General features: G+C 37.5%; 1 protein-coding gene across 10 annotated transcripts in view; it reads right to left on the bottom strand.

Annotated features, from left to right (window-relative positions):
• The window catches only part of CFAP43 (cilia and flagella associated protein 43), a 90,101-nt gene that overhangs the window by 55,959 nt on the left and 11,077 nt on the right, over positions 1-23,065 (bottom strand). For 9 of the 10 annotated variants that reach the window (XR_012510136.1, XR_006720472.2, XR_012510138.1 and 6 more), the window contains 6 exons: positions 20,454-20,621; positions 17,006-17,156; positions 11,377-11,536; positions 8,157-8,224; positions 6,201-6,332; positions 2,220-2,336 (listed from right to left, as the gene is read on the bottom strand). Coding sequence is in view for 6 of the 10 variants with exons in the window: in XM_074373678.1 (XP_074229779.1) it covers positions 2,220-2,336; positions 6,201-6,332; positions 8,157-8,224; positions 11,377-11,536; positions 17,006-17,156; positions 20,454-20,621 (796 nt within the window). In the remaining 4 variants the exon portion in view is untranslated. The remainder of the gene's footprint in view (positions 1-2,219; positions 2,337-6,200; positions 6,333-8,156; positions 8,225-11,376; positions 11,537-17,005; positions 17,157-20,453; positions 20,622-23,065) is intronic. The other variant, XM_045507438.2, reaches the window with a different exon arrangement.

Below are 23,065 nucleotides of genomic sequence, written 5' to 3'. Positions count from 1 at the left end.
CATTCTAATAGGTGTGTGGCATCTCATTCTTTTAAATTGCAATTATCTAATGATGAATAATGTTGAGCATCTTTTAATTATACTCATGTGCCATCTGTATATCTTCTGTGTTAAGGTGTTTATTCAGATTTTTTGCCCATTTTCAATGGGGTTGTTTGTTTTTGTATTGTTGAATTTTAATAGTTCTTTGTATATTTTGGATACCAGTCCTTTATCAGATATATATTTTGCAAAGGTTTTTCTCCTATGTCTTTTCTTTCTATTTAAAGAGTGGAAATCTTTTCTTTCATGGATTGCATTTTTGGTGTTGTCACAAATTTTGAAAAATTCTCAGCCATTATTATTTCAAACATTTCCTCTATTCCTTCCTCTCTTTCTTCTTCTTCTGGTATTCCCATTACGTGTATGTTATACCTTTTGTAATTGCCCAATGTTCTTGGATAGTCTGTTCTTTCTTTTTCATTCTTTTTTCTCTTTACGTTTCAGTGTTGGAAGTTTCTACTGACATTTCTTCAAGCTTATTGATTCTTTTCTTTGCCATATTCAGTCTATTGATAAGCCCACCAAAGGCATTCTTCATTTCTGTTACAGTGGTTTTTATTTCTAATATTTCTTTTTTTTTTCTTTCTTAGAGTTTCCATATCTCTGTTCATACTACCCAGTCATTCTTGTATGTTTTCCACTGTCTCCATAAGAGCTCTTAGTATACTAATCATAGTTGTTTTAAGTTTCTGGCCTGAAGCAGGGGATGGAGGGATAAATTCAAGTTTGGGATTTGCAGATACTACTACTACATAAAATAGATAAACAACAAAGTCCTACTGTATAGCACAAGGAACTATATTCAATACCTTTTAATAGGTATTATAAATTAATTAATTAGTTAATTAATTTCTGGCCTGATAATTACAACATCTCTGCCATATCTGAGTCTAGTTCTGATGCTTGCTTGTCTCTTCTGTTGTTTTAGTCTTTTAGTGTGTCTTATAATTTTTGTTAAAACCTGGACATGATGTACTGGGCAAAAAGATCTAAATTAAATAAGCTGTAGTGTAAGGTTTTATATTTATCTGGCTAGGAGTTAGACTATGTTTACTGTTTACTGTAGCTCAATGTGTCAGAAACTAAAATTTCCTCTGGTGTTCTTGTTTTTGGTCTTAGATGTGCAGATTATTCAGTTGTATTCTTTGCATCTGTCTGTCTGTCTCCATAATTTTTGGGGCAGTGGTTTTCCCTATGACCTAAATTCTCTGCTGAGTCTAAAAATTTTTTCTTTTAAATTTATTCAGCTTTTTTCTTGTTATAAGGCTCTTTACATGCTAGAGTAGAAACCCAAAGTTCATATTGTTTGTTTTTACAGATAATTTTTACTTTTTCACAGGATCAAGACTAAAAGCACGTTAAAGTAACTGCAACATAATACAATTTAAATTCTGTTTCTTTAATACTAGGGAGTGGGTAATGTGAAAATGTGGATGAAGTATCTAAATCCTAAACAGGAAAATCTTGTATGAAATTTTTTTATTGAGTTGAAACAATGCTAAGAATAGGCATAATTCTTATTAGAGAACATCTGGAAGAAAAATCACATAATCAGAATCTTAAGATTGGAAGAAAACATTAAGTTACCTATTCTATACTCTATGTATTTTTTAATTTGCTAGAACTTCCAAAACCTTAATGGATTTGTTGATGAATCATAAGAAAAGTGAAATATGTTTCTTGAGACCAAGAAAAGGTAAAAAGTTAAAATACTAGGAAAAAACGTTTCTTTTCTAAATGTAGAGGGTGGATTTGTTTTTTTTTTTTTTTCCTAAGGAGACTGAATACATGTTCTGTGTATGGCAACTCTTTCATTTTCATCCTCAGATAGGGCTGCATCATTCAGAAAGAAGGGAAACACTAATAGTTTAATGGGTGTTGACAACTCATTAGCAATGAATGTGTTTAAAGATCTGGCTTGGGAAGCTTGGATGGCGAATACAAATAGGATGGCTCCTAAGATTTTAATTGCTTTGGTCATGTTCAGAGATTTAATATCATGAAGTCACAATATGATGATGACATTCTAACTAGGGATTAGAGTTGATGATGGAAGTCGTTGGCATTTCTACCACATCTTGAAGACTAATCTGTGCCTCTTATTTGCAACAGGTTGCACATGAACTTTCAAAATCTCATATTTAAATCCTATTGTGAAACAATAAAATATTCCTTACCATGAAGTATTCATTTCCAGGTGTGATAAAGTCTGTTGCCTGAAACTTCCCATCACAAGCTTCGAGGACTTTTTCAAAGGTTGGCTCCTCACCAAAAGTGTAAATATAAATAGATCCCTGTTAAATATATCAAAAAATAAAAAAATTATGCAACTGTTGTGTGTGCAGTCCAACAAATAAATATTTATTAAAAGCTTTTTAAGAACAAGGCGCTGTGTGTGTGGGAATAGGTGATGGGAAATTAGAGATAACCACAGGAAGGCCCTGACCTTGAAGGAGCTTAAAATCTAGATGCTTAATTTGTTTTTTTATTGATTCATTCATTCACACATCAGTTAAAATGATCAATAAATAGGATTTTCTTCTTTCCTCCATTTTCCAGGCATTTTGTTTTTTTAGGTTACAAAACATAACAAAGCACTTCTTTCCTGACTTCAAAAAATAATGTCTACTTATGCAGAAAATTTAGAAAATGTAGAAAACCAGAAAAGTTGTTAAGATGAACTAAATCCTATCATATACTAGACCATGGCAGGCACTAATGAAAACTTTTAAATAACCATTTGTGAAAATTGTAGAGTTGTGGCTGAAGCTGTGATTTGCTTATCATTCCCAGCTCCCAAATTCACCTCTCCAAAAAATCTATTCCATATGTTATGCATCTCTGCCAAGTAACTGTAATATGGTATGGTTACTTAATTAGCAGTTAGAAGTCTGCTTTCAATTGACCACAAGTTCTTCAAGTTTACTTGAGTTAAACATGAATATTTTTATTTATCTAAAAAATACAATTCTGTAAAGTCTAAAATTTGATAGGTATTTACTGATTTTACCTTTCACTCATTCCTTCAACAAATATTGAGTGGATACTCTGTGCCAAGAACAGCTCTGGATGCTGGGGCTACACCAGAGGACAAGACAAACAAAAGTTCCCTGCCCTCATGAAGCTTACATTCTACTGTGGACTCAGTCAATAAATAAGATATCTAAATAATATGTATTGTAAGTTAAAAAGTAGTAAGTGTGAGAAGAAAATAATTAAGCAGGGAAAGAGGACATGGCATAGCAAAACAAGAGGATGAAACTCTAAACTGAGTGTCCAAGAAAAACTTTACAGAGAAGATGACCTTAGAGAAAAGATTTGAAGGAAATGAAGAAGGGATTCATGTGGATTCTGTGGGAAACACATTCTAGACAGAAGGAACAGCCAGTGTAGACCCTCTGAGGGAGGAGCATGCCTGGTGAGTACAAGAAAACCGCATGATGAACAGCATGATGGAATCAGGGTGAACAAGAAGAAGACTAGGGGAATGAGACCAGGGTAGGGAGTGGAGGCCACATCATGAACGGCCATCATGAAGATTTTGACTTTTACTCAGAATAACATGGGAAATCACTGGAGGGCTCTGCATAGTAGAGAAAAATGCTTTGCTCACTTTGGCTGTTGTGTTTTAATTTACTTTCAATGTTACTATATTTTTTTAAATTTACTTTCATTATTATGCTTTAGATATGTCACTTGTAAACAGTGCATAGTTGGGTTTTGCTTTTTCTAAATTCAATATGGTAATTTTACTTTTAACTAGACCAATTATTCTGTTTTGCTTTAACTGTAATTTCTTTACAATTAAAAAAATATATTTGAGTTTAAACATTACATTTTAATTTATGCTTTCTATTTTCTCACTTGCTTTGTGTTTCTTTTTCTCTCTTCTCTTACCTTGTTTTGGGCTGCTTTTTTTTTTAAAAAACATTTCACTTTCCCCCTCTATAATGTGGAAATTTCATCTGCTGTTTCAATTCTTTTACAGTTACCTTAGAGGTCAGAACATGCACACTTAATTTGTAAACGTCAGAAGTTACTTAAAACATTTATTTTCCTCCTGGGAAATACAATAAATTTGAAATACTTTATTCTATTTACTCCTTCTCCTCCAACTTGTATTTTTGTTGTCTAGGATTTTAACTCAGTGTTATTTTAAAACCCACCATCACATTATTTTTGCTGTTTTATATAGTCAGTGTCCACTTACACTTCTCCACACATTTACTACTGATTGTCATTCTTTTTGCATCACAGTCCTTCCATCTGGTATCATCTTCCTTCTGCCTGATGTACATACATTCTTTAGAATTTTCTCTAATGATGATGTGCTGCTAACAAACTCTCATTTTTGGAGCGTCTAAAAAAATGTCTTTTTTCACCCCTATACTGAAACGTATGTTCACTGGATATACAATTTCAGGTGACAGCAACCTCATTTCACTAAATCAGGGGTCAGCAAACTTTTACTATAAATGGACAGACAGTAAATATGTTAGACACTGTAGGCCATGTGGTCTCTCACAACTACTTAATTTTACCATTGTAGTGTGAAAGCAGCCATAGACAGTACATAAGTGAGTGAGTCTGACTGTGTTCCAATAAAACCTTATGTACAAAAACAAGCAGCAGGCTGGTTTTGGTCCATGGGTCCACAGTTTGCTGACCCCTCCACTACATGGAAGATACCACTCCACTCTTTCTTACTTACATTATTGCTAGAGAACTCAGCTGTTAGTCTAATTGAAAGTCTTTTGAAATAATCTGTTTTTTTTTTCTTTTTTGTTGTTGTTTTTTTGTTTTGGGGGGAGGTAATTAGGTTTTGCTTATTTATTTATCTTTAGAGGAGGTACTGGGGGTTGAATCCAGGACCTTGTGTATGCTAAGCATGTGCTCTACCACTTTAGCCATAGCCTCCCCACTAAAATAATCTGTTTTTCTCTCTAACTCCTTTCAAGATTTTCTCTTTGTCTTTGGTTTTTCAAAAATTTTAGTTTACGTCTAAGTGTGAATATCTTTTCATGTATTCTGCTTGGGATTCACTAAGCTTCTTGAAGCTATAAAATCTTATCTTTAATCAGTTCTGGAAAATATCTCTTTAAATATTGCCTCTGTTCCGCTCTCTCTCCTCTTTGGGATTCCAACCGAATATATGTTAGATCTTTTCACTATATTATTCATTTCTCTTACCTCACTTCTCCATACTTCCTATACTTTTGTCTCTTGGGTACATTCTGGGTAATTCCCCTGATCTATCTTTCAGTTCATTAGTTCTCTCTCTGGCTGTAGCCAGTCTTCTGTCAGACATATTCATTTAATTTTTACTTTATTAGTATAGTTTTCTCTTATACAACTTCTATTTATGACTTTCTCCCCTCTGCTATGCTGCATTTTTCATTTCTTCCTGTTCTGCATAGACATTTTAAGTATGTCATTTATTAAAATGTAGTTAGCACAGTTGTTTTAACTTTTGGTAATTACCAGAAACTTAAGTCTTTCCATATTTAAATTTAAATTTCTTTTAGGCAGAAAATGATTTTATTCTTTATTTCTCTCTCTTCTTTTACAGAACCCCTATTTTCCTTAGGGAACCATCCATGACACCAATCTCAGTTCATGTTTGGGTGGATTGACTCTACCCAGGGTCTAAGGGTAGGTATGCGACTTAGGCCTGGTCAGTAAGAGTTTAGAATCCCTCCGGACAAAGTAACTGACCCGGGGTAGAGAGGTGACCCAAGTTAGTACAATGCGTCTAGATTCCAGGACTTTTTTTCCCAGCTGTTTATCTTTCCACCAGGGTCACCAAGAGGATAAAAACACAAAACTAGAGCTGCAGGAGGCTCTTCTGACATCATAGCGGAGAGTCTATATAGAAAGGGAGGAAACAGAGCCAAGATATGGCAGAAGAACAAGGCCAGTAGCATCATGGAGGCTCCTGGATTCATATCAATTCCTTGCACTTTTAGTTAAACACACAAAAACAAACATCCTTGTGCTATTTAGGTCTTTTAAATTGGGTATTTTTTCGTTTACAAACTAAAGAGTCCTGACTAGTAGTGTATCATTATGCAGCACACTCTGCCCTTCATTTCTGTCATGCAATGATGATAATAACAATATCTGAAAATTGCATATCAAGAAATCACTATCTAGCATACCTTGTCTGTCTGAATCAGCAACATTCTGTAACTGGGAGAAAACATCAAATGTTCCACGGGCCCTTCAACCTCAAGAAAATCCTCCACTTTGTAATTTGTATCTTTAATAAGAAAAGAATACACAAAGCCATCCTAGAGACCAAAAACAATGAGATAAATGCAGAAAATCAATCTCAGTCAATGCACAGTACACTTTCCTCATCAGATAAGCTAAGAATTATTATCATCCACTGTTCATTTTGGAATCATCATCTATGTTTACGTTATTTAGAATGCCCTGTCTTCTTACCTTTATTTTGCCAACCTTTAACTATGTTTCCTGGTAAATATTCAGTTTTATCTATTTTTGTGATTTATTTTTCAATTACCTAAAATTTTACTGATCTCTCCTTTCTTTGAACTTCTTTAGCATTTGTCCTCTTCCCACATTCTTCACTATATAGTGGTGGGGCAGATGAGGCAGTTTATCATGTGGCTGGCATATAGCAGTCTTTTGACTTCAAAGGACCCTAGCCTTAATGTATGTTCTTTAATCATTATTATGTGCATTTCCTATCTCCATAAATGACTCAAAGGTAGGGAGTATGCGGTGTATTTCTTTTGTATCCTCCTTTCCAGTTTTTCACACAGTGCTAGAAACATGGCCAAGTATCAAGCAAAAATGGGCTGGTTGGTTGGTTAATCAGTTAGTTGTAAACAGATTCAGGGTAATTAAACTACTCTCAGGGGGAACTTAAGTTATTCTTACACTAGTGAAAAGGCTTTGGGAAAATTCACCCATCATTTCTTAGACCCCATTACAACTAAGAGTAGGCATTTGTGGGATGGCTGGGGGGACCTGAGGAAAAACGTGCAAGGTGCTTCCTCCAAGCTCATCATCGTTCTCCACCTCTCACCAGGGTGGATGCTCCAATCTCTCCTTTAAACTAGGTTAAAAAAAAACACCAAGGGTGGCCTCGAGAATGGTGATAGTCAAAAGGCCACAAATGTAGGAGGTGGGAGGTAGAGGTTGCAAGGTTCAGGAGAGGAGATTACGAGCTGAGTGTAGGTTTATGAGCTCCAGCTTGCTTGCTTCTCGTTGGTGGAACTACATCTCCCACCCTGACATCATTGGCTAGCTGCCCTCAGATTCCCAGAGATGTGATCTGTGGCAACAGAAAAGATAAAACTAGTAGTGTTTCGGGACAGCTACAGTGGATCTGAGATTTTAGTGTAGGTCCTCTCCAAACCTTAGCATCAACTACAACAGCATGGGAAAGTAACATGGTCTGGCCCCTTTTCATACTTCCTGAAGCTGTGTGCCCTGATAAGTGAGAGCGAGGACTTTGGAGTTTGACACTCCTCAGTTCAAGCCCCAGGTTCTCCACTTACTGGCTGGAGAACGCTGTAAGACTTGACTCCGTCTGTCTAAGAGGATGTTCCTACTTGAGAGGGTTATTGTGATAAGATAACGCAAGCAAAACACTTAGCACAGTGCTTGGCACAAAGTAAGCGCCAAGAAAATGAAGGCTATTAACACTGCTTCTAAAATGAACAATAGCCATATCGTACACGTAAGATAAATGGGCGCACACACAAGAGGCTAAGCTGAGGCTTAGACAGAAGGTTCCATTTGGGTCTGAGAACCTGATACATTAAGTGCTCAAACAGGCATGGAATTCGGTGATAGATATTAGGTGTGGTTTTCTGGCGGGGCATGGGTTTTTTAATTGTTTTTGCTTATTTGCAATAAGATAGACATATGGTAGTTCATTATACTGTTCTCTCTACTTTTGTATATATTTAAAATTCTTCATAATGAAAAGTTTTAAAATGGTATCCCCAAAGCAAAGAATTTTCATTAATAATCTGACATAGTCTGACATACCAAATTATGGCTCATCATAGTAAACTGCAGCAAATGGAAATTGTATATTTTCTTGAAAACAATTAATTTTGAAGGAAAAAATACATTACAATTCCAGAAGCAAGCACGCCTCCCTTCTGATATGCCATCGTGACTGGACTGATAAGATTTCTTCCAACTTTGGAAAAGAAAAACAAGGTGAAACAAGTGACACATAATTAAAAGTGCCATACAGAGTAGTTAATCTCATTTGCTTTTCTAGGACTATTCGTTTCTTTGTAATTCTTTCCACAAATCAACTTCACATCCGAATATATGCTACGATGCCTCTCAATGAGGCACTGATCACTGATAAGAATCACACTAGTTTTTTTATGTTCTGTAGCATCAGATCTATGGAACTAACACTGTAGAATTGTATACTAAATATATTTTCTTTTTTAGGAAAGCATTGTCAGAGATTTTAAGGGGCCAGAAAAAAAAAAGACCAAAACTGTATTATCATCAAGCTGTAGACTTAAGTTTGTACATTTTATAGCATGTAATTTATACATCAATAAATAAAACACAGTGAATTAAGAAAAGTAAAAAGAAAAAATATTCTATAAAAATACTTATTAATAAAATATTGTCCTGGGGGAAAATAACAAAAAGCATATTACCTTTTATGTAGAAAAACCACAAGAACTACAAGATCAAAGGCTCAGAAACATCCATCAAACTTTTATTTATTGCATACAACATGCTTGGCATTTTGCCAGGTGCTAAGAAGCTTACTGTCCTTTCCTCCAAAGACTATTCACATCCCAGCAGTCCCTTGTTTTCCAATCCAACTGCCAACAGAGTCCAGGTTGCTATGACTTCTGGCCTAGTCTAGGTACCTACTGCTTATAGCCACCTGCTTCCAGGATTGTCCTTTCCTGAACTATGGCTGAACTAATCTCCTTAAGCACATTCCCATTCAGGAGTTGATGTCAGTCAACTGACAGCTGAATTGAGTATAAATGCCTTAGTAGGACATTCAAGGTCAGATATGGTATAGATATCCCTTTGTTTCCCACTACTCCTGCATGACCCTCGATGCTCCAGACAAACTGGACCACTTCTTGTTTCTCAACCTTCCCCATGTTTTCTTGCTTATGCAGATACCACTGCCCAAAATTCCGCCTACCCTCATCTCTGCCTGTGACCCATCTTTCAAGGGTCATTTCAAATGCCACCTACAAAATGGCTTAACTTGGCCTGTTTCCCTCATCTGAATTCCCATAGAACTTTATGAAGTTCTACTCACATCTTAATTTTCCTGGCTGTAATTATTTGCCAACTTGTCTTATTCTCTTTAATAAAATATAAATCCCTTGAGGGTGTTGATTATGAGATTATACATTTGCCACCTATGTCAACTCTGAGGCACTTTGCTTAGTGTCTTCCACACTATATAAGATTCCATATTGTAGATAAATACTTATTTAAAAGTATTTATAATACATTGTGAAAATGATACAAAGTAGTATACAGGAGGAAAATAGTGAACAATATAAGATTACATACCACTAAGTCCTAAATTATGTAAAACATATTGCAAGTGTGATAGGAGTTTGGAAATGAGAAACATTGTTTTATAATCCATTTTACAAACACATAGAGGTGCCAGTTTACTCTCTAGCAATCCCTGAATTGCTATTAAAACTCTGGAGCCAAAGGATGAGTAAGACACAGTTTCTAACTTCAAAGAGTTGATGACTAGTGGGAAAGACAGACATGCATGTGGGGCATTGTAATGGCCCAGGATGAGGCTGTAACAGAGAAGTGAGTCTGATGGAACCCCAAAAGGGGTTCCTGATCTTGCTGGAAAGTTGGGGTGAAGATAGGGAAGGCTCCACAAAGGATAATTCCTTCAGGTAGACTAGGAAGACAAGGGCATCCTAGACTAAGGTAAATACAAATAAATGCCAGTGGGCAGAATTTGGAGGGAGCACAGGAATGATGAGAACTTCTAAGTCTCAAGTGGGAGAGCCAGAAAAGAGGCTTATTTTTTAGAGAGTTAGGGATGGCATTGTGGATGTGAGATCAGAGGGTGGACCAGGCCTGAAGGTACAGGTGAGAGTAAAGGGAAGAGAGGGAGGGCTGGGGCAGGAATGCTAAACCTAATGGCTTTAGTTTTATCAGTGGAATGTGAGTCAGGGAACAGGAGAGGGTGTAGATGAAGGACAGTGCAGTTGGGGAAAACCTGCTGTAGGAGGTTTTGAGCTGGGAATTGGAAGATTCAGAGAGCAGGGTGGCAAGGGAAAGAGCTGGGAAGCATGTCTGTGAAATGATGGGAAGAAATGATTGGTTAGATCAGAAAACTCATACTGGGTAGTAGTAGGAAATAACATTAATGGCACAGGTAACATCAGATTAGAGGGCTTGAAATCAAAGCAGAGTAGTGTTTGAGTTATGTGTTGGAAATGGTCTTCAAGAAGGGCATTTTGGCAGGAATGAGATGCCTGATTTGGGTCAGCTGTAGATTAAGGTCAATGAAGTCAGTCCTAAAGTTGCTGAAGAAATCAAATTGTGAAATAACAAGGGGAATTGGAATGGAGAGTGCATTAGTCAGGTTGGAGAACTTGTCCTGGCAAGACTCCCTTCACAAAATGTCTCCAGGGAGCCCTCACAGGGTGTACACTGGCTTCTCTGACCCAGGCTTAACCTTGATCACAGATGATGAGACCAGGAATGGACACCAGATCTAAGAAGAATAGACCAGATTCTCGCAGCAATTCTAACCAAGCAACAGAAAAGTAATTTTCAAGATGGAAATTAGTCTTAAAGGAAGGTCATCATGGAGCAAGCAGTTGAGAGGGGTGGAGAGAAGGAAGGGGCACAATTAGGTAATTTAACAGAACAGGTATATGTACAGGGAAGGATACGGTATAGTAGCTAAGGACTTGGACTCTGAAGTCTTATCGCCTGAGTTCAGGTGTCAGCTTCACAGTTTACTAGTTATGTGAATTTAGGCATGTTTCTTAACCTCTCAATGCCTCCATTTCCTCATCTATATCATGAAAATTAAAAATGTATTTCCTTACAAAGTTGTTTTGAGGATTATGTGAAATATGCATATAGGGTGATAGCAGAATGCTTAGAGCACAGAACACTCCATAAACGTTAGCTGGCTATGAGGAGCATCCACAGGACTTGGTAACTAACTAGAGGATAAAGAAGAAGGAGGAATCAAAGATATCTCTAGAAAGAGACAGAAAAATAGGGAACAAAACATCAATTTTTCAAGTGCAAAACCATCACCAGTGGCTACACTTGTGGGAGAACGAAGCAAAGCACTCTCACCCCTTGGTGGCTCGTCCTCCATCTTGTTAAGCACAGTCGCCTTGAAGTTTTCTCCGCTAATCATTAAAAGATGACCCTCTTCACAGCCAACGTACAGGTCGCTTGTTGGAGTCCAGCAGTGCATAGTCGGGTGAAGCAAAGTATATAGATCATCTTTAGGCTTCAGGGAAAGATTTAAAACCTTATGTTAAGACAATAGTCATAGCTGAAGAGCCAGAGAAATACCCAGCAAAAAAAATTTCCAAGAAGAAACAAATGAGTATGAGCCTACACACATTAACTGGCCCCGCCCTCTGCCAAGAACTAAGTGAACTCCTTCCTGATCTATTTCTCTCTCTACATTTTTAATTCACTAGGGAAAAAATTAGGTGTTTTTGCCAACATGTTCAGAATTCTAGGGTTGCGGGTTTTGGGGAAAGTCTTGAGTAATAACTTCTACATAGTATTTTTGTGGACTTTTTGGTATCCTGGATCTAAGAAAGCCATTGTCTAGCTAAAATCACCCCTTTTGAGGTAGATTTTTGTCAACAATTTCCCTCCTGATACTACAGGGCGCATGAATATTATTTTCCTAGAGCAGCTATGGAGAGGTTGGTCTCCATCTTCTGCTTAGTTAGCTGTCATGGGGAATGAGAAGAGGACCTGATTCTGGCAGCCTCTCTAGTTTGGTTCATGAAACATCCTACCTGACTTTGATTCCATGGAAAACTCATAGAGAAATGCAGAAAATGTAGGGAATGTATACCTACAAGAAAAGCAGTCTTTCGGGACTAAAAATAATGAACCAGGGGTCTAAGGCAAATTTTTCCTGCAAAGGACTAGGTAGAGAATATGTTAGGCTCTGTGGACCATATAGGCCTCTGTCACATATTCTTTTTTTTTTTTCCTTTTTTTTTTAAAAATTGAAGTGCAGTCAGTTACAATGTGTCAATTTCTGGTATACAGCATAATGTCCCAGTCATGCATTTACATACATATATTCGTTTTCATATTCTTTTTCATTAAAGGTTATTACAAGATATTGAATATAGTTCCCTGTGCTATACAGAAGAAATTTGTTTTTTCTTTCTTTTTATAAAAACAATTTTTAAAATGTAAAAAAATCCTTAGCTTGAAGCTATATAAAAGAAGGTGAGAGTTTGTTGATCTGTACCTTGGATAATAATATCTTGGTGTTATGCTCCCTGCAGCCTTAAACACTCTGTCCAGCTGGGGAGAGGCTGCTTCCCCTTTCTGTTGGCACAGAGCTGATCTTTAAGTCCAGGACTACCTGCTCCCCTTCCTGGACATCAAAATGACTGTGGCAGCTACTCTAGGCATATGCCCCCCACAGGACTAAGATTCTAAATTCAAGATACTGTAACACAGCATTCTTTCCTTTCCACTTAAACAAGTCAAACATACTACCTTACTTTTATTTATCTATTTATGTATTTATTTCTTTATAACATAACATTTAGTACTATTTGAGTTTTTTATGCTCTATTATTTAGAATTGCATTAGCTACAACATAATGTCTTTGTTTTCTTTAGGCATCCTTACAGCCATAGGAACAGAAAACATTTTTAATAAGCTAATGGCCAAATTAATAGAATTCTTAAATTCCTTGAGAGTTCAATATTTCACTGTTTCATTCATTCCTTTATTAATTCATCTAACAAATATTTATTAGACCAATTACATTAAGAGGCATGTTCTAAACACAGAGATATAGCAGTGAACAAAACAGACAAGAAAAAATCCTTGCCCTCATGGGGTTTACATCCTGGTAAGGGGAAACAGAGTAAAAATAAGTTAAGAAGTTAAATATATAGATAGATAAACAAGTTTATACTGTCAAGCACAGGGAACTATATTCAAAATCTTGTAGTAACTTAAGGTGAAAAAGAATATGAAAACTAATATATATATGTTCCTATGTGACTGAAGTATTGTGCTGTACACCAGAAATTGACACATTGTAAACTGACTATACTTCAATGAAAATATTTTAAAAATGTATAGAATGTTATGTGTTGAAAGCGCTGTGGGAGAAAAATAAAGCAGGGGAAGTTGGAATAGGTTTCACAGTTGGGAAATACAGTACATCTAAATAAATAGCCATTTTTTTCCATTCAAAACTCTTTAATAAATGCAAGCTACCATTCTATTAAATACTCAGTTGTTTGAATAATATGTTATATACTGCTCTTTTAATTTAGGAAAGGTTTGTAGATTCAAGGTAAAGCAGGTGTGGTACTGCCAAAGTAACTACTCTACTGGATTCCCAATTGGTACAAATTTGTTGCATAATTGACATTTCCACAAACATTTATTGGGTGTTGGTTATATACCAGGCATCGTGCCAACTCCTAAGAGATCCCTCTTCTCAATAGGATAATCACCCACTAAGGGAAAAAGTAGTATCAACAAATATCAGAATCAGAAAACACAGTAGGTTATAGGAGAGGGGTACTTAAATGTTATGAGAGCATTTACAAGAAAGCAACTGGTTCTTCTTGGTGGAGTGAAGGAAGTGGAGAGAGAATTATCATTTGGGATGGACCTTGAAATATGATTAAGGTAGAAATCATACATAGGAGTACTCATCATGATAATTTTTTTTAAGGATAGATTGTTTTTAATTGTACAATTGGTCTATTTCATGCCCTCAAAGCCTTAGATTGTTAGAAAATAAATACTTGAGTAACAATCTGGCCATCCAGCGGGCCAAAACAAAGGGGCAAAACCACTCAAAAGGATTAAACCGCTGCTGATAAATGACATTTTTGGGGTGTTTAACTGAGATTTAACTCATAGGAAAGAGTTACTCATTATATAATCACCATTATTTAGAAGTTCCCTGGATTGTCTTGATGACATCTAACCTGAGACCATAAATCACAAAAGACAGACTCTTACCTAGTACGACTATGGGCTCAAAAATCGTAAAAAAAACAAACAAAAAAACCCCACCACGCATATCTGGTTCTCGTAAGACAAGTGAATTTGTATGTATATCACAGAAGGAGAGGATTAAAAGTTGGATTTTTTTTGCATTAGTATATTAAACTAGCATTGTGCGTGGCTTTACTTAAAGATAGGCTTGTCTTCCTATTACTTTCTCTCATCAATAAATATGTTTTATACCATTTAATGTGATATTATGTGGTGCAAGCAGAACACTAATTTTCAATTCTGGAAATTGAGAATTTTAAAAGAAAATATGCCAGTAGTGATTAAAAGTATTTGTTGATAACACCACTTCCTTGTTCAGTTCTCTGGAATCAAACATGAAAAAATTCAAGTCTAACTTAATATTGTTTAGAAAATGTAAGCATCTGAATATGTTTCATAATACTTGAGTTTATAAAAGGAATTTCTATTTAGCAACTTCATTTAAATTTAAAAAAAAGGCAGATGGAAAAAGAAAACTTGACACTTGAGATTAAATTCATTATCTTGGATCCAGTTTCTGCCTAGATAACATCTGCCTTTGATTTCCCCCATGCTACTACTGGGTACTTTTTCTAATGCCCTAAATAAGTTGTGTAATGTGACACAGGCCTGTTTAAAGGTCTACTGTGTGCCTTTCTAGTGTTAGCCATAAGAAAGATAATGGAAGTATTTAATATTTGTAATTTTATAAAAGCCCACAGCTTGTCAATTTTTAAGACTCTTAAATAGGTCCAGTCATTACTGATTTCTTTGCCATTGGTACCTGGGCCACAAGAAATGTCATTCAAAGGAAGGAACAGAATCAAGACATTCGAGATCTATTTTTGGTTATGCTTTCACTTATTGTACACAAATTAATCAATGTTTCAGCAATTTTTCTCACTGTATTTATCTATAAGATGAAAAAGTAAATACTGGGAAATTTAATTTCTAATTAAATTTAAAGTATGTGCTTTACTAATACTCAGTGTATAATTTAGAGATGTCCAACTTCAACATTAAATTTGTTTTCAGAAAAAGGTTAAAATGCTCTGAGTTACAAAAGTCCTAGGAAATAAAGATGTCTGTTTAAGGACATTTTAAAAAATGGTAACTCCACATGTAAGTATTTAAAGAAAGCATTTCATAGCATATTTCAAATGACAAGAACAATAGCCTGAATTCTAAATGTCTTATGTAGGACCCATCAAGTTGGTGCAAAGGGTTAATGATGAAGGCTCCCACAGAAATTTATTGCACACGGGCACGCGTGCGCGCGCACACACACACACAGATTTGATACAGTTGAATATATGGGTTCCTTGGCATCAAATATTAAGCATAGAAACATTCTTTCAAGTTGCAAACCTCTATGGCTGATCTGTTTGTTTTTACTTTGCTGCCCCACTGTGACTGAGTGTGGCTTCCAAGGAATTAATCATTTTCTGTAATTTAAAGAAGTGAATTAACTGCCATCCTTTAGAAGAAATACTAAGAGTATACAACCTTTACTTTTCCTTGCCAGAGATTTTTAAATTAATTATCACATGGAATTATTTTAAATATCTATAGCGTAATTCTCTGCAGTGGTCAAAAACATTTGGGAACCTGTACTTTCTTTCTCCTTGGCTTGGAGCTTTCACACAAGTATTAGCATAATGCGGGCTCAGAGGCTTAGCAGAATCAAGCCCCTTACTGTCATTCCAAAGGCCCTGCATGTGCTGCCCTCTGCTCCCTGCCTCCCTCTTGACCATCACTGCACCTCATTCCCTCTCATTCACTGAGCCCAGGCCACCCGAGTCTTTTCTCAGCTCCTCAAACACTCTGAGCTCTTGTCTTCCCTCAGGGCCTTTGCACATGCAGTTCCCTCTGCCTGAACACTCTTAACCCTGCTCCCTGTCCTTTAGAATCATCCTCCCAGAGGCCGTCCTTGACCAGCAGGTGTTAATCCCTTCCTCACCTCTACCCCCCACCTCCCACTTATCCTGTTACAATCACTGTCACATTTTGCGATGATTTACTGTATCTCTTTACTTTTGGTGTTGGTGTTATTGCTGTCTCCCTGATAGAATGTAAGCTCCAAGATGTAGGATTATGCCTGGTTGGTTACCATGTGACCCTGTTGCCTAAAACAGTGCCTACTGCATACGGGGAGCTTGATAAGTGCCTGTTGAATGAAAAAAAAAATGAGTGTATAACTGTTGGCAAACTCCCTTTTGAAACTGTTTTCCATGGCATATTCTCTCCTGGATTTGCTCCTCCTTCTGTGACTGTTCCTCTTCAGGCTCCTGTTCCTCCTCCTGTCTCTTGGCAGACACTTTCCTCTCTGGCTCTCTTCTCTAACACTCTTTCTCTCCTTTTCCTCACCACCCCGCCCCTGCTCTGCACCCAGTGCTCCCACGAACCTCTCTGTGTGAACAACTCTGACTTCCGTGTCTCCAGCCCTGTCTTCTCCCCCCTGACACTAGGTCCATGTGGCCACCTTGCATCTGCACTTGGATGCCGTCCCAGCACTCCACAGTCAGTATGTCCAAAACTGAAATCACATTTGGGCCCCTGATTCAGTTAGCACTGCCACCATCTAGTCACTTGAACCCCAAACTCCAGAGTCTTCATCTCTTGTGGCCTCCAGGGTGAGACTCCCTATCCTGCATGTCTCATGGGATGGTCATGAAAGCAAACAGGCAAACAAGGCGAAGGGCAGGTCATTACCCTGAAAGTTTCTGCCTCTTCACCTACTAGCCCGGCGATGGCCGACACTGGGAGCACAGGTCCGTAGATAGGATCCTTGGGCAATGACTGGGGAAAAATTACATCCGTTTCATTAAAGAATGACCCATCTTCCATAGGCAGTTTTACTGACCTGTGGAAAAAAAGAGACATGAGAATAATTAGATTAACAGAAACTAGTCACAGATGTAACTGCAGCATATCAGTGGTAAGCAAAGTGGGAGGTGTCATAATTCATTAAAAAAACTAACAAAAAACAGATAAAAGCCAAATAGTAGATTTAAACATATATATCATAAAAGGATAAGTAACACACAGTTACAAATTAAGTACATAGGGATTTTTCACATTTTTTGAAGTTAATATCTAAAGCAGGAATTGTAGATTTGAAGGCTGACAGGGGTCAGGCAGGTGATGTGTGGCCAGGTGGGATTGTGGCAAATGGGAAAGTGTTTTCCCTCCTGTGAGACAACAGAAAAAATATAAAAAGTAAACATTGGTCTCTGTTCTGAAACAGAGCTCCTGAAACCCTTGTAAATTCCTAAGTGACAAGAGCATTAGGAGCCTCTTTTGTTCTACCGAGGCGACTCTGGGTGGGCTCCTGGATGACTCCTGAATGGGTGCTCGTCACCAGAAAGATCAAGGCACGACTAGGAGCTTGGAAGTTTCAGCCACAACTCCCAACCTCCAGAGAGCGCAGTGGGGCTAGAAATGGAGCCAATAATTGATCATGCGACATGAGGAAGTCTCCATAAAATCCCAATGGTAGGGATTTTGTACAGCTTCCAGGTTGGTGAACATATACATTGGGATAGTGATGCACCCCAACTCCATGGGACAGAAGTTCCCTCATTTGAGAACCTCTAAGACCTTGCCCTAAGTATCTCTTCATCTGGCTGCTCATATGTATCTTTTATCACATTCTTTAATAAACTGGTAAATTTAAGTGTTTCCCTGAGTTCTGTGAGTTGCTCTTGCAAATTAATGGAACCCACGGAGGGGATTTGAAACCTCCCATCTACAGCCGGTTGGTCAGATGTACAGGTGAAGAGGAGGGGGGAAGACAGTCTTGTAGGACTGAACCCTTAGTCTGTGGAATCTAATTCTATCTCTGGGTAGATAGTGTCAGAATTGAGTTAAAAGGTATGACATCTAGCTGTTATTGTGGAGAATTGCTTGGTGTGAGGAAAAAGATCTACCACAAATCTCAGAAGAAAAGAAGACTCACTGCAGGGTAGGGGAGAAAGGGGTATAGCTCAAGTGGTAGAGTGAGTGCTTAGCATGCAGGAGGTCCTGGGTTCAATCCCTGGTACTGCCTCTAAAAATAAATAAACCTAATTACCTCCCTGCCCCTACCCCTCTGCCAAAATAAAAACAAATAAGTAATACAATAATAAAACATTAAAAAATAGAAGACTCACTGGGAAGAAAAATACAGGAGAGGAGAATTAGTTTTTTCCCTATATAGAAAAAAAGTCTGAGTTTTCTCCCTGTACATGCCTCCTAAGGCTGGCAGGCATCACTTAGTTCCAGCCAAGAGGGTTTGTTAGCTTGTGAGAATTTTGGTTCCAAAATTTCACAAGAATATCATAATCTGGATATTTATAAGAAATTTCTCAAATTTTAAATATTGGCAAGTGGTTCAAATTTTAAAATACATGGACCAAAATAAGCACATATGTAGGTTGTTTTCAGCTACCTTTACAACCTCTAGTATTAAGAATTCATTTTCAGTTGTGATATATTTATACAATGGAATATTACTCAGCCATAAAAAATAATAAAATAATGCCATTTGCCGTAACATGGATGGACCTGGAGATTGTCATTCTAAGTGAAGTAAGCAAGAAAGAGAAAGAAAAGTGTCATATGATATCACTTACATGTGGAATCTAAAAAAAAAAAAAGACAAATGAACTTATTTACAAAACAGAAACAGACTCACAGACATAGGAAACAAACTTATGCTTACCAGGGGGGAAGAGGGTGGGAAGGGATAAATTGGGAGTTCAAGATTTACAGATACTAAGTAATATATATAAAATAAATAAATAACAAGTTCATATTATATAGCACAGGGAACTATATTTAATATCTTACAGTAACTTATGGCGAAAAACAATATGAAAATGAATGTATGTATGTATGTATGAATGTATATATGTATGACTGAGGCATTATGCTGTACACCAGAAATTGACACAACATTGTAAACTGACTATACTCCAATAAAAAGATATATACCAAAAAAAAAAAAAAAAGAATTCACTTTCAAATTTACCATATATTTACTTTTAAACCATAAAATGGCTACAAAAATTAGTTTGGAGAATTCATGGCTTTATGCATTAAATCCAAAACATCTTTGGTTATGTTTTATGAATGATGAATAATTTTGAAAAATGATCATGTAAAAACAGTACTTACTACTCAAATATAAGGCTTAATTAAGTGTTTTCAAATCCTGCTTGTTTTCTGAACCAGAACAATCCACTCACTTTGCTTCCCACTTCATTTGCTTACAGAAAAATCACAACTCAAAATTCAGAACTAGAGAAGAATATTCAAGGGAAGCAAAATGAGAGAAAGATGTGATAAATTACTTGCCTGTCCTGGGAATGATCTGATAGAGACATTACCCACTTTATGAAAAAGTACAGTATTGTCAATTCTGCCTAGAGACAGATCTGGCTATTCAATGGGTTCTTACAAAAATGCAATTGAGACATAAAGAATATTGAGAAGAAAAAAGTGCCTCTCTTACAGTTCTCTACTTCGATAACTTTATTTACTAGTGTTACATTTCTCTTAAGAAGGAAATTTTTCAAAAACTGCAATTTCAAGGATATGCATGTTCAACGTCTCCTTAGTCTTTGACTTTGGGGAGTATGGTGAGAATGGTCAGCTCAGGGGAACCTTGAGTCTTTGAATTCTTTACAACAAAGGTACCATTATCATCAACTATCACCAGGACACTGATCATAGAATTTCTCTTTGACTCAGTTCTATTTAAACAGGTAATTCTCATGACTTCAGTACGTGCAACTACCCTTTCGTTTCTAGATAATGTGGCTGAAAGTATAATCTACACACTTCTCCTATCTAAAAATGTCTTATTTTTGAGATTCCAGTTGGGCATCAAAAAATAGGAGCAAAAAAGTCATAACATGATGTTTTTTAAAATATACAATAGGCATGTTTAGAAATAGTCAGAGCAAATAAAATTTTGGAAAATTAAACTATGTTGGAAAAAGCTTGATATTTAAAAGAGACTCAGCGGGAAATCAAATTACAGAGAATCCTTTCAAAACACAACCACTCCAAGAAAGATCCATGTATAAAGCCACTTAATTCATCAAATTGATCCAATCACATTACATGAATGCAAACAAAGATGCCCACTTTATTGTGTTGTAATGATGTCTCTTACTTTGCTTTGAGATAATGCTCCTGGTTACTTCTTTCAATGGTCCACACAGTCAATGCACTTGGACTTGACAAGCACAGCTGGTGCCAGTTCATGGGGTTAAAAGTCATCTGGTTCACATCTGTCCCAGGTTGTGACTTTTTGCACAAAATGACACCCAATTCCCAGTTCCTTAAACGAAAATTGAGTTTGGTGAAAAATAATTAATTTGAATTTCATATCTTGAGACTATTTACCTCTAACTACTTGAAAATGATTTACATAAATTGATAATTTATATCATTAATTAATCTATGGTCTTAATACCAAATTTATAAATAATTATGCTTATCATTATGCTGTATCCTTCTAGGAAAGCAAAATAACTATTTTAAAATACTAGTCATATGCTACTAAGGTTGTTTTATCTTCCTTATTAAATTTGGATTTGACCCATTCAAATCTGGAAAATGGAATAAATCATCACATTTGCTGAAAAATAAGTGTAGGTATCTAAATGTCTAAGTACTACACATGAGTACTCCACATAGATCTAGGTATGCTGTACACATAGATGCCAACTGATCACTCACTGAGTTTTTAAAATCATGGTTCTAGTATGTTAAAAATGGAATAATTCATTTACCCATTTGAGAGAATATCCTGAATGCCTACAATGAAAAAGGTCTTTTGCTAGATGAAATGAACAGGAAAAAATTAATGTGAGCTGTCCCCTCACACAAGGAGCCAGTGCTCCATTCAGGGTTGTGATTAGGAAACTGGAACTAAGATGTCAAGCTTGCCTTGTCTATTGGCTCCCTCCTGCTCCCACCTCCATCCAACCCTATGACAAAGGTCCTGTCACTCAATCATTCTCTTGCTGGTATTGTCAGTTCCCTGGATATTTTGACTTTCTGCTTCAGGGGCCTGGGAAAACCCATCAACCCTGTGTGGATATGACTGAAAGCCTGGGCTGCTGAGACATAGGAATAAAGACCACAGGACTATGGTGTCAGTGATGCTATAAATTTGTGGTTACCACTCCCCTGGACCCTCAATACAACCTCCACTCCTGCTATGTCTTTCTGGTTGGTTCTCTCTCCTGTTCTATAAGGTGGTCATTTTTAATACTTTCCATTTTTCTGAAACCTCTAACCCTTCACCTCCTTCTTACTGTTAGTAAATGGCCTTGATTTCCATGAAGAAAATAGAGGCCATCAGCTGAGAATTTCTCCAAATTTCTGCTATCAGGTGAAACAAGCTGCTAGGATCTGTATCATTCTTTCCTTCTCTTTTGTTACAATGTTAGGCATATCCTTCCTCCTACCTAAGGCCAATTTCATCACCTGTGCTTTGGATCCTACAGGTCCTGATTTCTTAGGATTGTTAATTTACCCATTATTCCTTCTCTTCTGCGTCTTCAGACTCTCCCTTTCTCCTGACTCCTTCCTGTCAACACTCAAATTAAGTGCTTGTCTATATTATAAAAAAAAAAAAAAAGGCCTCCCTCAATCTCAGCCTTCCATGTCTCTCTCTCCTCCCCTTGGAGCCTAACTTCTTGAGTGAGTTGTTTTAAATCACTGTCTCCTCTTCCTCGATCCTGCCCTCTCCTCATTCTGGGATATCTGTATCCCGTCACCATCATTCAACTGACACTGTTCTCTCCAAGATCCACTGATATCCACCTGCATCCTAAATCCAACAGGCACTTCTCAGTCCTTGTCTAATTTTACTTCTGCAGGATTGGACCCTGCTCACCACAGTGACCCCTGGACTCTCTGAAACACGCCGTACCTCTGTCTCACACGGATTCTGGGAACTTGATCAGCTGTCCTAGCGGACCCGGTGGTGGTACAACTGTGTAGGCTTTGACTAACTTCATGAGCACACACTGCCTGTGCCTCACTTCATGCCTGTCCCACATGCCCAGGGCATCTTGTAGGCCCTGGGTTGCAATAAATCTGAAAGTGTGGCGGACTGAATACCCTGTGCAGGGAACCTCTGATGGACGGGGTAACAGGAGTTGGTAGGTAAGTTTCCATCTCTTCCTCTCGCCTTCCCACCCCACTGTCTGTCACTGCCCGAGGACTGTCCATGTTCACAGTCGTCATACAGCCTCTCAGAAGTCCACCTGCGAGACACAGCAGCCAAGTGGTGCCCGGCAAGTTAATGCGTGCTCACGTTGGTTCTCCTCCTTCCCCGCCTCCTTCCCCTTTTCCAGCTCACCTCCTTCCTGGGACTTCACTCCCTTCTAAAGAAGTGGCTCATGAGCTTTTGCCTCAGGCTCTGCTTTCTTTGGAAATCAGGCTGAGGCATATTCTGGAACCCTCCATGCCCAGTGTCCCATCTCGCTCCATGACTACTCCTTCTGAGTGTCCTATGAGGTTCCTCCTCCTCTTTCAGTCCCTTTTATTGGTGTTCCTCTAGGTTCTGCCTGAGGTTCCTGTATAGGTGCTTTTATCCACTTTTAGCACTTTGATTACCAATCTAATTTAACAACTTCCAGATGCCAGTCTCCACCCCTCTCTCCTGAGCTCTGGTCCTGATTATCTGGGGCATAGGCAAATTGTGTCTCTCAACATCAATTCTCCATTTCTCCCTCCAACTAACAGAACCCCTGGTTTTCAGCCAGGCAC

The sequence above is a fragment of the Camelus bactrianus genome, chromosome 11 (genome assembly GCF_048773025.1).
Source record: "Camelus bactrianus isolate YW-2024 breed Bactrian camel chromosome 11, ASM4877302v1, whole genome shotgun sequence".
In the NCBI taxonomy this organism is placed as follows: domain Eukaryota; kingdom Metazoa; phylum Chordata; class Mammalia; order Artiodactyla; family Camelidae; genus Camelus; species Camelus bactrianus.
Note: the sequence above shows the minus strand (reverse complement) of the source record. Positions and strands in the feature narration are given on the sequence as shown.